Source organism: Montipora foliosa, chromosome 2, assembly GCF_036669935.1.
Source record: "Montipora foliosa isolate CH-2021 chromosome 2, ASM3666993v2, whole genome shotgun sequence".
In the NCBI taxonomy this organism is placed as follows: Eukaryota; Metazoa; Cnidaria; class Anthozoa; order Scleractinia; family Acroporidae; genus Montipora; species Montipora foliosa.
In genome coordinates, this window is record NC_090870.1 from 57,906,980 (window position 1) to 57,920,568 (window position 13,589).

The window sequence follows — 13,589 nt, forward strand, 5'->3', positions numbered from 1 at the left end:
TGTGGTTGACAAACTTGGAATAGGGATGCTCGAACAACAGTCGAAAAACACCACAGCATCCATCATATTTGTCGCAGCGACAGGAAACACAGCAACCTCTCTGTCCTTCTCCCATTCCTATACCGGGTCGGCATTCCTGGTAAGTCGCAATCACTCCACAGCATTCCTTAGACAATCGCAATATCATAAAGACGAGAGGAATACCGGGGATGGTGAAAAGCAGCAGCTGGACGATAGACCATAGAATTTTTGGTGTTCGGTTCTTCTTCTGCCAACCTCGCCACTGGAAGTAAATGACCTCATTGAGGATAGTCTGGCATTTGCCAGTCGCCACAAACTGAAAAAGATACATTTTATTAGATAGTGCGCTCTGTGGTTAAGTGATGAAATTCAAAGTTGCACTGAACTGCCGGATTATGTTTGCCGTATATAGAAAGTCACACTTCAAATTAATCATAAATACGTTAATCCAACCCTAGTCAGAGACGGTTTTTTCCATGTCCTTGTGTGAACTCCTTTCCATTCAGACTAGAGCTACGCTCAGATGGAATAAAGATGGGACTTGAAATTCCAGTCCATTAAATAGATTTCTCTGTTGAAATATAAGTGCTAATGGCCAAGTTTTAAATGCAACAGCGAACCCCTTTCGTTATAGTATTAGTTTCCGTGAACTGCTGTATAGAACACCAAGTAGTAGCTTGGCCACGGTCAGAGTTTTTCCGTCGTTGTGTAGGCTAACGCTTAGATGGTAAACAGGGGAGTGAAAATAGCACTTAAATTACAATCTCATGGATGCAAACACTGGGAAACCTAACGACAAGGAGGCAAGAGTTGAGTTCGGGATCACCAAAGACTAAATCGCAGATCCATTTATTGGTCAAACGAGATTATTTCAGTCGAATCCTGACGATTTGGATTCGATGAAAGCCCCCCGCCCATGTGTCCAGGGTTCGATTCTTTAACTCAACGTCATATAGGGGGTTGATTCTAACTAAAAGTGATCATAGCAGTTAATGGCAGGAAGCGACCTGAACATTTGCGAAGACTGAACCCGTCCCGTCTTTGCAACTGCTCAAGGTGCTTCATTAACCGCGATGTTCACTTCCGCCTAGAATTACATAGCCGCAGTGTGCATTCTTTATCACACATTGACCTATTACTCAAGATGTAAGACGAACTTGCAATTAATCATTTCTTAGATTTTTTGGATCGGGAAAGTCGTTTTTGGTTGGAAGAATCTGTTTTCGGATTCTTCTTCAAAAGAGATGATACATCTTCCCGTATGGGAAAGGCTACAAAATTGGTATTCAGGCACTTTTTATGCCATCTGAGCAACTGGTAAATAAAAAGACCCAGCGGATAATGAAAGATACATAATTAATCCTTCTAGAATTTCATTTTACAACTAATTTAATGAAGAAAAAGTACTGTCCCCTGCCCGATGAAAATTTGAGTTTGCTGGCCATTTTGGAAATGGCGCTCTTGCCATTGGTTCACTGTCTCCCTTGCATAACAATAGCCGGTTAATCAAGACAATATAATCACAATGCCAACTCAAGTCCTATTTAAAAAGGGAATCATCCGTAACATTTGTCGTAAAGTATCAAATCTACATCTACATCTACATGTTCCAGCACTCGGCAAAGTCCCTTTTTGACTTGTGGCTGTTTCTCCTTAGGTGGCCTCATACACCACAAGCCTTTTTAGAGACATCACCGCCAAGCCGGCCACTTCTGTTGGAGAGAACAGGACGGCCACAACACCGGGGACTTTATCCCCTACTCTTCTCGAATAGTGTTTGGGTTCTTTAACGTCCCACAGGGAACTTATGAACATAGAAGACATTTGTGAGACGGGGCCTACGGTTCATAGTTCTTATCCGAGAAGACTTGAAAGTCTAACCCATTTGCAGATGAAATTACAAAGGCAGCACTTTCTCGTCAGTTATTTTAAGACCTTGAGTGTTGATCCGGCCGGAGTTGAACTCACGACCTCCCGCATGACAGCCCGATGCTCAACCAACTGAACCACCGGTGCGCGGCTTTAAATAACTGTGTGAATCGCCAGTTACCAGTTACCAGTAAATCTCAGTGCGATCGCGCAATATTAGAAAATTCACGACACACTCGTCCAAGCCGCGCCACTGATCAGCATCCGGTATTATAAACAACAATGATGAAGAAACGGCGGGGCTAAAATGCTAGTAATTTGTAACTGGTAACGGGTAACTGGTAGCTGAGCAAAAGGGCAATTACTTTTAAATTCCTTGGGAAAAGCTTTAGTAATTTAGAGAAACCTTTTCTAGACCACTTTCCCTTTAAGTGTGTGCTTAGTTACCTGGCCTTCAAATGAAAGTGAGGCTGGTGTTGACCTTGTTATTATTCTGATCTCCCTCCTTTTCTAATGTTAATGGTGTTGTCATTCTAATTAGTAAGAATTTACATAAGAAAAGCAGTGAGCTTTATATCAAAGCAAGGTCAACACCAGCCTCACTTTCATTCATAGGCCAGGAAACTAAACTCACAACTTTAAATAGACTAATAAGCAGCTTTCGGACAGGACAGGCCAGGAGTTTTTCATTTCGTTGTCGATAATTTGCTTTTGTTTATATCGTTTAAAGGAAATAGGTATTGTGTATCGTTTTAGAAAATAGTTTTTGTTCCTGTAATCATTTTTTGGTAGCAGAGCGATGTTTTTCCGAAAGGGACGTTGTTGTTATAGTTTTGTTTCGTGTCACGCCCAATCCCGGAGGAAGCTTAAAGGTCTACAAGTTGGCCGAGGAGCAACGAGACGCGCAAGAGGAATATGACGACAAACGTGTAACTTTACAATATGTCAATAAAAAAAATATGATTATAATTAAGAATGTTTAAAATAATTTTAAAAAAACTGAATGTCATGGAAAACCTTTCGGAAGAATATTCACGTTTCGGGAACCGCTTCAACAGAAGAAAAGTTGGAAAAGAAATCGAAACCCTGGAAAACGAATATACCGAAGCGCAAAATAGAGCACAGGAGTATCTGGAGAAGATAAAATCGGACTCTTCGACATTGGAGGGGATACTGACGTTGAGCGAGTAAGAGTCCAGCTTAGAGCAGCACAATGAAGATAAAATTCGAGTCCGACCGAGCCAAGATTTTCAAGATTATCAATTTCGCAGCGAGCAAAATGACGAGGAAGAGAAAACTTTGCAGAATGACGCGACGCCTCGTCGACACGTATCATCGCCGACTCCGTAACGAGTAACGAGTGATGGACGACCGATGGTTAGAACACTTGGTATCATGTGGTTGCGAGAAGAAGACGTTTTCATGTTTAAAGCAAATGCTCCGGAGAAAAACTTTCCACTTACTTAACGGAATTTCCTCAAGAAGATAGCCAAGATATTTGATCCAGTTGGGTTTTTAGCACCTCATTATTGGCGCCAAAATCCTGCTGCAAGAATTGTGCACCCGGCGCTGAACAGGATTGGGCTGAGACGACGTATTCCAGGGGGACGGAACCAGTAAAGCACGTAAATGGTTCAGCGAATTAGAAGATCTGCCTGCCATTAAAGTGCTGTTGTGGATTAGACCGACAGAGAAAAGCTCTGACCAGGGTAACCCACCATGATCCACCCTGGTCAGAGTTTTTCTCTGTCATTGTGTGGGCCTATTTCCATCAGTAGGGCTAACGCTCATCCGGTTCATATGGATAGAAAACTAGCACTTCACATTACACTCTATAATAGTTAAGTCTTTTGCAATTACAGTTCTCCGAATCTGAAACGCACTGAAAGTTACATTCATTTTACATTCGCTCGCGAAAAACGTAACAAATTGCCGATCTCAATTATGCTCAATTGTGAAACAATCGTTCTTGCAAGCTCGTGCATTTTGCTATACACAGCACTACAAACACGCGTTTGTTCACAACTTTAGGCCAACAATTTTAATCTCGCTTGACATGTGTCTCTCCGTTAATTAATGAATCGACTTGTGGCCGACGCTTGACATTTTCTGGAATTATTTTTTTGGCCAAGAGCTAATTTCAGTCCGACAAAAGCAGATTTTTTGCTTTTGTTTGTGTTTCGAAGAAATAAGCTAATCTTAAGCGGGAAATCATAAAACCGGCATTTTGCGACATTGGAAATAGTCTTTACAAATTCGAACGTTTGGTTTGTTGGTATTCCTAAACGATGGAATCAAGTAAAGCTATGATCCTCACAGTTATGGATGCAATTTTAGGAATGGTGCAGAGAAGCCTGAAAAATTAAGGACTTCAACGGACTTTGAGCTCGTGACCTCGCGATACCGGTGCGACGCTCTACCCAACTGAGCTATAAAGCCACTGACGTTGGGAGATGATTATCATTTTCCCATAAGGAATGAATCAATGAACGAAATGATATATGAAATAAATCATAAACCGAACTGCGAGGATTATAGCTTTACTTGATTTCATATCCGCAGTTCAGTATATGATTTATTTCATATATTATTTCGTTCATTGATTCATTCCTCACGGGAAAATTAGAGCCCACAAATGACTAGCTCCCAACGTCAGTGGCTTCATAGCTCAGTTGGGTAGAGCGTTGCACCAGTATCGCGATGTCACTGGTTCAAAACCCCTTTGAAGTGCTAAAGTTTCCAGGCTTCTCTAGACAATTGCTAAAATTGCGTCCATAACTGCAAGTATCATAGCTTTACTTGATTTCATATCCTATCCGCAGTTCTGTTTATGATTCATTTCATATATCACTTCGTTCATTTAAACAATGGAACGGCGGCCGTGTTGGTGTACCAAACTCTCTGGCCTTTGTGTGGGCCCATTTCCATCAGTAGGGCTAACGCTCACATGGTTCATATGGGGTAGATACTTAGCACTTCGCATTACACTCTAGTCAGTTAAGTCTGTTGAAATATAAGTGCTACACGGCCAACGTTTCTAAAAAAAGTAACCCTTCCTTGTACTTGTGCATATTCATTGCAGTGACTTTAACATTTCCAGTTCCCACGGCCTGCTCCCGTCTGACCTTGTAGCTCGGTCGGTAGAGCAGCGGTGATCGAACCCGAAGGTCGTGGGTTCAATTCCCACCCTGGTCAGAGTTTTTCTCTGTCCTTGTGTGGGCCCATTTCCATTAGTAGGGCTAACGCTCACATGGTTCATATGGGGTGCAAAAGTAGCACTTCACATTACACTCTAATCAGTTAATCCTCCGGGAATTGAGCTCTATTATCATGCAAACGTTTTCTTTTGTTTCGGTGGATAAACAAGGTTACTGATCACGTGAGTGAAAACACTCTATAGCGAAAACAATGAATTGGAAGGTCTTTTGTTTCTTAGCTCCGCCCTGAAAAGTTAATGAACAAATCAGTAACTCCACGTGGGAGAAAGCACGCGTGATCTTTAAGCAATGAGAACAACTCTAGTCACACTTGGCTGCTAATTTAAATGATCTATAATTTTGACTGCACTGCAAGTAAATGTCCAGAGAACAATAGTCATTCTGCGCAATGTGCTTGTCATAAACAAGGATGAACTTAGACTTTAGAATATGTGACGCGCCAACCCTATTACGCGCCAGATGTGCCAAACACTTTTCATCTCTAAGTGACGCAAAAGACACGTATCCCAGAGTAAACATCGGAAAAATGTACAACCTCGAAAGGTCAAAATTTGCTTTGATGGCTTTGCGGATATGTTTTAAATGTAAACAACGGGCCTTTCTACTTTTCGAAACTTAAGTATCGTTTTGAAGAGAAGAGGATACGTAAGGGAAGAGGTAAAACCAGCAGCAAATCTTTAGGAATCTTCGTTATCTTCGACTAGTTAGCAGTAGCGCCATGAATAATTTTGGGGGAAGATCGGTTCTGAAATTAAGCTCACCTAAGATTCCCGAAGTTAGTCTTGAACTTTTGACGTAAAAATTGAAAGAAATGTAATCTCGGCGATTCTGTTTTGAAAAACTAATTGCGTTCACATTTTTTATCAGTTAAAAAATGCCGGCTGGCTTTTTTAGTTCCTAAGTATTACTGGGAGAAACTGAACAAATACTTTTCTGTAGCTTTCAAAACTGCATCCATGCATGCAAACATTTTACTTGCATAAAATCCATCTCAGAGGTGCAAAAGCCATCTCCTACTATGTATTGAATAAATTACTTATCTGTCTAACAAATTGTCGTTGCCTGGGTGATCCTGAACTTAAAAAAATAGTAAATATACAAACCTTTATCCTTTCCAAGTCAGCGGCAATCTTAAGGACGCTTAAACTTTGGCTGAAGTTCTCAGGTTTGTCTTGCTTTAAACACCCTCCTCCTTGCGTATCCATTATGTCACGAAGTTGTTCGTGTGTGCTTCCTTCGACAACAGCTATGGCAAATTCCTCAATTTCATCTGCTCGCCTTTGGTATTCTTTTTTGTGTTGATGAAGATCGTTACCAGCAATCATTTGAAGAAGATGCGAATCTCGTAAAGCGGCAACAATCACGTCTTGCTCTTCATTTTCTCTTCTCTTCCCTTCATCTTTCAAGGAAGTGGACGCACTTCCACTCGGCTTCGTGTAGATCCTCCAGAACCACTTCAAGCTGATGTACAGCGGATCGGAGAGTATTCTGATCCACTCTCTTTCCTCTTCGTCAAAGTTTTCCATCGTTTGCTGCTCATCTTGGCGGAAGCACAGCCAATCGCAAAGCCTTTTTATCTTCTTACCACATTCACAAGAACGCGGCTGCATGCAGTTGCAACAGCTGAGGTTTTCCCTATGTTGCTGCTCATCTTGGCAGCAACACGAGCAATTGCAAGTGTTTTTGATCTTGTTACAACATTTGGAAAGAAAAGAGTCGATCTCTTCCTTGGAACAATCACGACAACCCTGCCCACACTGGCAAAGACGAGCTGTCCTCTTTCGTTCGCGTTGAGCAATGGCTTTTGCATTATCGTTTAGAGTTTTAAGTGTCTTGGCGTTCTCTCCATTATCTTCGACTATTAACTTCAATACTTCGTCAAATTCTTTGTTGTCGAGGGCTTTCACAAGCTGCGTTCGAATTTCTTTCTGCTTTTCTTGACAGCCATTGACCACACTTGCTTTTTCCGATTTGTGTTGCGACAGAAACTCTTTAACTTTGTTCTTGTCTCCTCCTTCCTCAACGTCTTCAGAAACGGCTTCGAGAAATTCGTGAAACATGTCGACAACTCTTTAAAAACAAGGGCTCATTGTCTTCAAATGCTCTAGCGTATTCAAGTTTTTTTCATTTCGCAGAATTCAATTTGTTTACGATAAAAGCCTATAGACTATTTCATGGAAGCACTTATTTGAATTGCTAAACAACGCCTACCACCTTTGCAGACAGAATATATTTGAGGAATGCTTTTCGATTCAGTTCACATGATAAATTGATAAACTGATGCTCTTAAGAGTTTTCAGCTGAGCGAGCGCGTATAACGCAATCGCAATACTTAAACTTCCACGTCAAATCAGTGATGAATCAAAACGGGTTACCGGTAATAAACATTGTAATCGCGAAACCCGGCAAAGAACTTTGTTAAAAATTAAAGACCTCTTAATCACCTACCGTGATGCACCACGGTTTTTTATTGTGAAATGCGACGCACTCACCCTTGACTCGCTTTAGCGATCCAGTAAACAACATTTTTTGCTCATTTCAGAGGGTTTTAGCGGATAAATTTTTGGAAACTGAACAAAAACATTCAGGTTGAAATGGGCAGGTTCGTGTGCAAATTCCACTCGATCCGCGCAACGGTCGCAGAGGAGTGTTCTTTGAGACATGGTCTCTTCGAGACAACGTCAAAGCAAGAACGATCCAGCTCAAGCAATCCTACTTAATTGATGTATTGAGTTGATGAATAAAAATGCCAACTCGTTGGTCATTTCAGAAGGCATCGATTTTATCATTGACCGGATCAATGTTTTCAAATCTGGAGCCTGTTTCTCGAACGTCCCGATAACGTTTGGGGCCAGGGGCCCACTTTTCGAAAGTCCCGAAAACTTTTCGGGCCCGAAAAGCCATTTGTGAAACTGCCAACCACTTGTTTTAGAAAGCCGTGTTTTCAAGGTAACAAAAAGAAAAATGACTGTGAAGTTTGACGACTTAAGTCCTCTCCGTTCTTGAGATACAAAGGGAATTATGACACCCGAAAATGGCCCGTAAAGTTTCGGGACTTTCGAGAAACGGGCCCCAGGAAAGCTATTTACGAAACTGCCTTCAGCTTGTTTTCGCAAGCTGTTATTTTAGCATGTTTTCAAGAGAAGAAAAGGCAAAATGATACTGTGGTTTGTTGACTTAAAATCTCTCCGTTCTTAAGATACAGAGGGAATTATGACACCTGAAGAAGGCCCGGAAAATCTCTGGACTTTCGAGAAACTGGCTCCTGAACCAAACAGTCACGGTGAAACGGGCAGGTTTGTGTGAAGATTTTTAGGATTTTATTCACTAAATTTGACCAACGGTCGCAGCGGAGTCTTTTTCGAGTAACTGATCAAACGGACAATGCGCAATAACGTGCATTGAAATAACAGTATTTGTTTTGCATTTTGTTAAGCCAGAACAATCTTCGAGTAATTTTTCAGCAACAAAGACATTAAACTTTGCATACAGTTATTGAAGTATGTCATTTATTTAAATCACTGTCGCCAAGCGAGCCGTGCGAGCTGACAAAATAATTTACCACTTCATACAATGAGATGTACTGAAGATAAGTGGCTTGATGATGGCGGAATTAATATTTCATGGTCCACGAATTTCGAAGACGACTGAAATTCTCGTAACCAACTTTACAAAGATTTTCGTTCCCGTCTTGGGACGTCCCTGTTTGGCTTTAGGGCAAATCAGTCGATAGTGTAATCATAAAAAAATCTCAGCTATAGACAAAAAATATGCAAACAACAAGCAAAATGACTGTAAGGAAAATTGAAGAAGTAATTAGTAATCCTTATTAGGTGATCTCTAACGATCACGATTTAGACTGAGAATATCTTTCGGTGCAAATAGCGACTTTCGTGGACCACGAAAAGATTGTCCTGTCGCGGTGCATAACATAACCTAGAGCCTTTTATTTAAACACGATGGAAATTAAAACTATCAGCTTGTGGAGTCGTTTATAAATAATAATCAACTGCAAAACAAAAATAATAAACTTGGAAGTCACAATTTACGAAACTAAGATTACTAAGGTTAAGCAGACTTTATATACAAGAATAAGAATAAGCTGATAAAAACTGAGATACACTAAGAGCTATATACAAAATAAAGTACTCGTTCATCGCGAATAAGTTAGTTTACTTTTTACATCATACATTACCAAAATCAACATCGCTGACTACTTTATGGCGCGTCCAACTTACATATCGATCTAATAAAACATTTCCTGATTCGAAGCGTGGAATATCGAGAAGATGGCCATTTGTCAAATTGTACGACGAAGACGATCTTGCGATGCATGGTGGCGATTCATTATGGTACACTCTATAAATCAGCTTCAGAATTCTAACGCTTTTACTCCGCGTAAATACAAAATAAACTTAGTCCACACTCTGTGGTCTTGTATAAACAAATTCTATGGTATTTTCAACCTCAAAATAGTTTTTCAGAACAACCGAATAATCAAGTCTTTTTTTCCCTTACAAAGATAAAGTAGCTCATTCATTCAGGTCAAAAGTAGTGCACAGAGCAAACTTTTGCAGGGACGGCGGAACATATTTTGTATTGGGGGGGAGGGGAAGGGGCAAATAATCCGGATGGAAAGATCGCTGCATAAAGGTAAGCGATTTTCCTAATTTAATGACCAACCGGACAAGAATGGCGTTTACCATTTAGAACCTGGCATTCCATCCTGGTTATTTACTCGATCTTGTGAGAAAGAGCCTGGAAACGGACCGATTCTCGAAAATGGTAGGGGCATTTCCCGAATTCCTTTCCGAACGGAAAAAGAGAACTACCTCTGAAGGTTATCCACAATTTCCGAAAAGAGCTACGGGAAAATTGCCTTTCCATTTGACCTGAAAACGAAATTTCCGGATTTTTGGCAAAATGGTAAGCACCCAGAAAAACAACAATTTGTCACTTATCTGCAATTGCTGATCATGTTTTCTCGTTCACCCCTCTCCGACTGATAGTCGCAATACTGGTGCATATGTCGCGCGGCCGCGGTTTGGATACCACAATATTAAAAGAAAGATGCGCATGCGCTGTGCCTCTTTGCTTCGTGGCCCACCACGTTTTTCTGTTTTCTCTGCTCATTGGGAGTGTTTTCCTTCATTTAATGCGGTTTTAATGTCGGATATGACTGGCGAAACCTCTAAAAATGTAAGTAGTTTCGATTGCGTTAGTTTTGTCGTTTTGTTGAAGCATTTATAGCAAGGATTTGCACGAACGAAGGTACGAGTCAATGACCGCCTTCTGTGTCTTTAGGACGACACTTTGTCATCGTCCGACCCAATCCATATGGCGGGTATCGGAAATAGACAGCCAGAACTTGAAAAGGTAGTGGCAGAGTGTGTGGCAAAATCATTACCAGCGGTCCTGCAAGGTGTCCTTGCCTCGCTCTCTTTACCGGGACTGAATGAACTGAACGATAATGTTAACACGGTGACAAAGTCCACCGATGCAACGACGGGGTCAACCACACTCTGAGGGGATCGTTTTTATAACACAGAACAAGAAACTGTCATCTCTCAAGACCTGTTGAGTTTCACAAATAAGTTCTTTTCCAGGTCCCTGTCCAAAGACAAGTGGAAGGAACTGACCACTTACTATACACAAATCAAAGACACAGAGTCCTTGCTGGTAGCTCCAATGATGGCATGGAGGCTGGGATGAAAGAGGAAAAAAAAAAAAGAGGCATGGTTACACTAAAACAAAGGATCTCTTCACCTTTGATGATGGCTTGGCTGAACGTCAATCTGCCTTCTTGGTTGTGGCTCGTCCCTTGTTAGCAGCCTTGACAGCCCTTTATAATTCAGAGGGAGAGGATGACGATGAAGGTCCTGACCCTGATGCCATTAAGGACCTACTGAAAGATGCTCTAGTCCTCCTTGGAAACGCCAACTTTAGGCTTAATGCCTGGAGGCAAAAACGCTTCTCTGAGTTCCTCACTGAAGTTGGTAAACGTACTCTGCGGGAAGGTATCCCAGAAGATAAGCACCTTTTCCCGGACAAGTTCCGAGCAAACATCAAGAGTGAACATGACCATAGCTCAACTAACAGCAAGCTTATAAGCACACCGGCCTCGAAACACTTCTCCAAAGGACCACACAGGAGGGAGCAGCCCTTTCGGGGACACTACCTGACCACGTTTTGATCGACACCATGTTTTGATCGCACCACGTTTTGATCGACAAGTACTGAAGGATTTAAAGGAACATCAATTACTACATTATCGCGGTAAAAGGGCTAGGCGTAGAACCTCTAAACAAAATATCCCTGTTGTTATTACCAGTCGCTTTAATGTACAAAGGCGCAGCAGAGGGCCGAATGCTCAAGATCGTGTGTTGATTCCGGTTACAAGATACGCTAGTTTTCATCGTCAAATGGATGAAAGGTACGCTGTCCCTAAATTTTTGTTTATTAATATCTGCAGCCATCTTAAGACCAAAAATCGCATCAGATCCCCCATGGCTCTTGAAATGGATTTGCACACGAATGATATTGACATATGTGTGGTTTCTGAAACTCATTTAAGACTCGATGTTCCTGACGCGGTTATCGCCATGTCAAATTATGCTCTATACCGCCGAGACAGTAACTGGAGTAGAAGGGACATGCGTAAAAATGGGGGAAGTGCCATTTACATCAGCAGCAATATTAAGGTTATCGATGTATATAGAGTTTGAACTGATTGCGATTACTACTTTCTTGCCCAAGGGACAACATATGCTGATTTGTGGAGTTTATCACCCACCGCTGCGTAATTATCAAGAAACGAATCTGAGGAGCTGTATAATTGACTTGGCGGACTCCATCTTGGAGAGTTTTGCGGACGGTTTGTTTGTGTATGGAGGAGACCTCAATCGAATGGATATTACCCGTTTCGAATCGCTTTCTGGCTGGCGTCTTTTGGTAAGCTTTCCCACAAGAGGAGAGTCGTGCCTGGATAATTGTTTCACCAATAATCCAGGCTTGTTCAATCTTTGCTATCCTATACAGATGCTGACGAAGACCGATCATAAGGGATTGATATTACCTCGTGGCATAAAACTTAAGCCACTTCGATATATAGTTCAACTTAGAGATTGCAGGGAACATCGCAAGGCCAATCTTTATTCTGAACTTGAGCAAGTGGATTGGGGTTTCGTACTTTTGCAGTGACAAGTCTTGAGACAAAAATTTTGGAACTTCTGAATGCTTGTATGCCTTTAAGAATAGAACAAATGTCGTCACGCGATCCTTTTTGGATGAGCCCCCTTATTAAATATTTGTTGAAGATCAAGGCCAAAGTTCTCATAAAGATCTATTGAAGAGAATCTCTAAAGCCAATATGGATAACACAGTTCGTTTAAATTCTGCTAATGGTATCGGAAGTTGAGAGTGGTGGAAAACAACAAATGCCATCTGCAGTTATAAAGCTTCTTCTCGTTGTACACTAAGCGAAGCGGAAATTAGGGATCTCAACTGCTTTTTCGGTTACTTGTGCACTGATAATGATTATCTTAAACCAGAACTCATATCAGTTCCACCTGATGCTGAAATACCACGCGTAAACGAAATGCAGGTGTGGAGATCACTCCTAGGTTTAAAGAAGACAGCCACCGGTCCAGATCAGATCCTTTTTCGGGTATGGAAGGACTATGCTGAAATTTCGTACGCCTGTAGTAGCTAAAATATGGAACTTGTCCCTTGAAACCCATGCATGGCCGAGTTCGTGCAAGAGTGCCAACATAACCCCTCTTCCCAAGGTTGAAATTCCCAAGGAAAATGGCAACTTTAGAGGAATAAACATAACCCCAGTTATTGCTAGAGCATTCGAAAAGGTTGTTTATAAGTCTTATGTTAAGAACATTGCCGAGAGTAGCTTAAGCCCCAGACAGTTTGCTTATAGAGAAGGTGACAGTTGTACTGATGCCCTGTTAACAATGCAACACGAAATTCTTAAGTCTTTGGATCAAAAGGGATGCAATGCAGTTAGGGTGCTTGCAATGGACTTCAGTAAGGCCTTTGACACTGTTAAACGCGATCTGTTATTTTCCGCTTAATCCATATATTTTTAATTGGTACCCGCTCCCCTGCTCTGACTGCACAAGCCCTAGAGTTTTGGGCAGTAGCCTTGACAGCAGGAGTATCATTGACAGCTCAGCGTATTCCAGGCATCCAAAATGTGGTAGCAGACACAGCTTCCAGGCAGATCGAGACCAGAACCGAATGGACCTTGGACAGGAAGATCTTCCAGTCCATTTGTCAGAGATTTTACACACCAGACGTGGACCTATTTGCGTGCCATTTAAACCACCAATTAATTACCCAAGTATGTCTCGAGGTACCCAGATCCGGGGGCTCTGGCTGTGGATGCATTCCTTCTGGACTGGAGCAAATGGACTTGTCTAATCCATCCTCCCGTAGTCCTTCTGCCTCGGGTACTGAGGAAGATCAAAG

At 41.6% G+C, this 13,589-nt stretch overlaps 1 protein-coding gene across 1 annotated transcript in view; it reads right to left on the reverse strand.

Moving 5' to 3' along the window:
* Positions 1-7,595, reverse strand: part of LOC137993671 (short transient receptor potential channel 6-like) — a 27,874-nt gene extending 20,279 nt beyond the window's left edge. The window contains exons 1-2 of the mRNA XM_068839640.1: positions 6,212-7,595; positions 1-337 (exon numbers count right to left, since the gene is read on the reverse strand). The exon at positions 1-337 is cut by the window's left edge and continues 90 nt beyond it. Of these exons, the coding sequence (XP_068695741.1) occupies positions 1-337; positions 6,212-7,168 (1,294 nt within the window). The 5' untranslated portion in view covers positions 7,169-7,595. The remainder of the gene's footprint in view (positions 338-6,211) is intronic.
* Between the last annotated feature and the right edge of the window lie 5,994 nt (positions 7,596-13,589).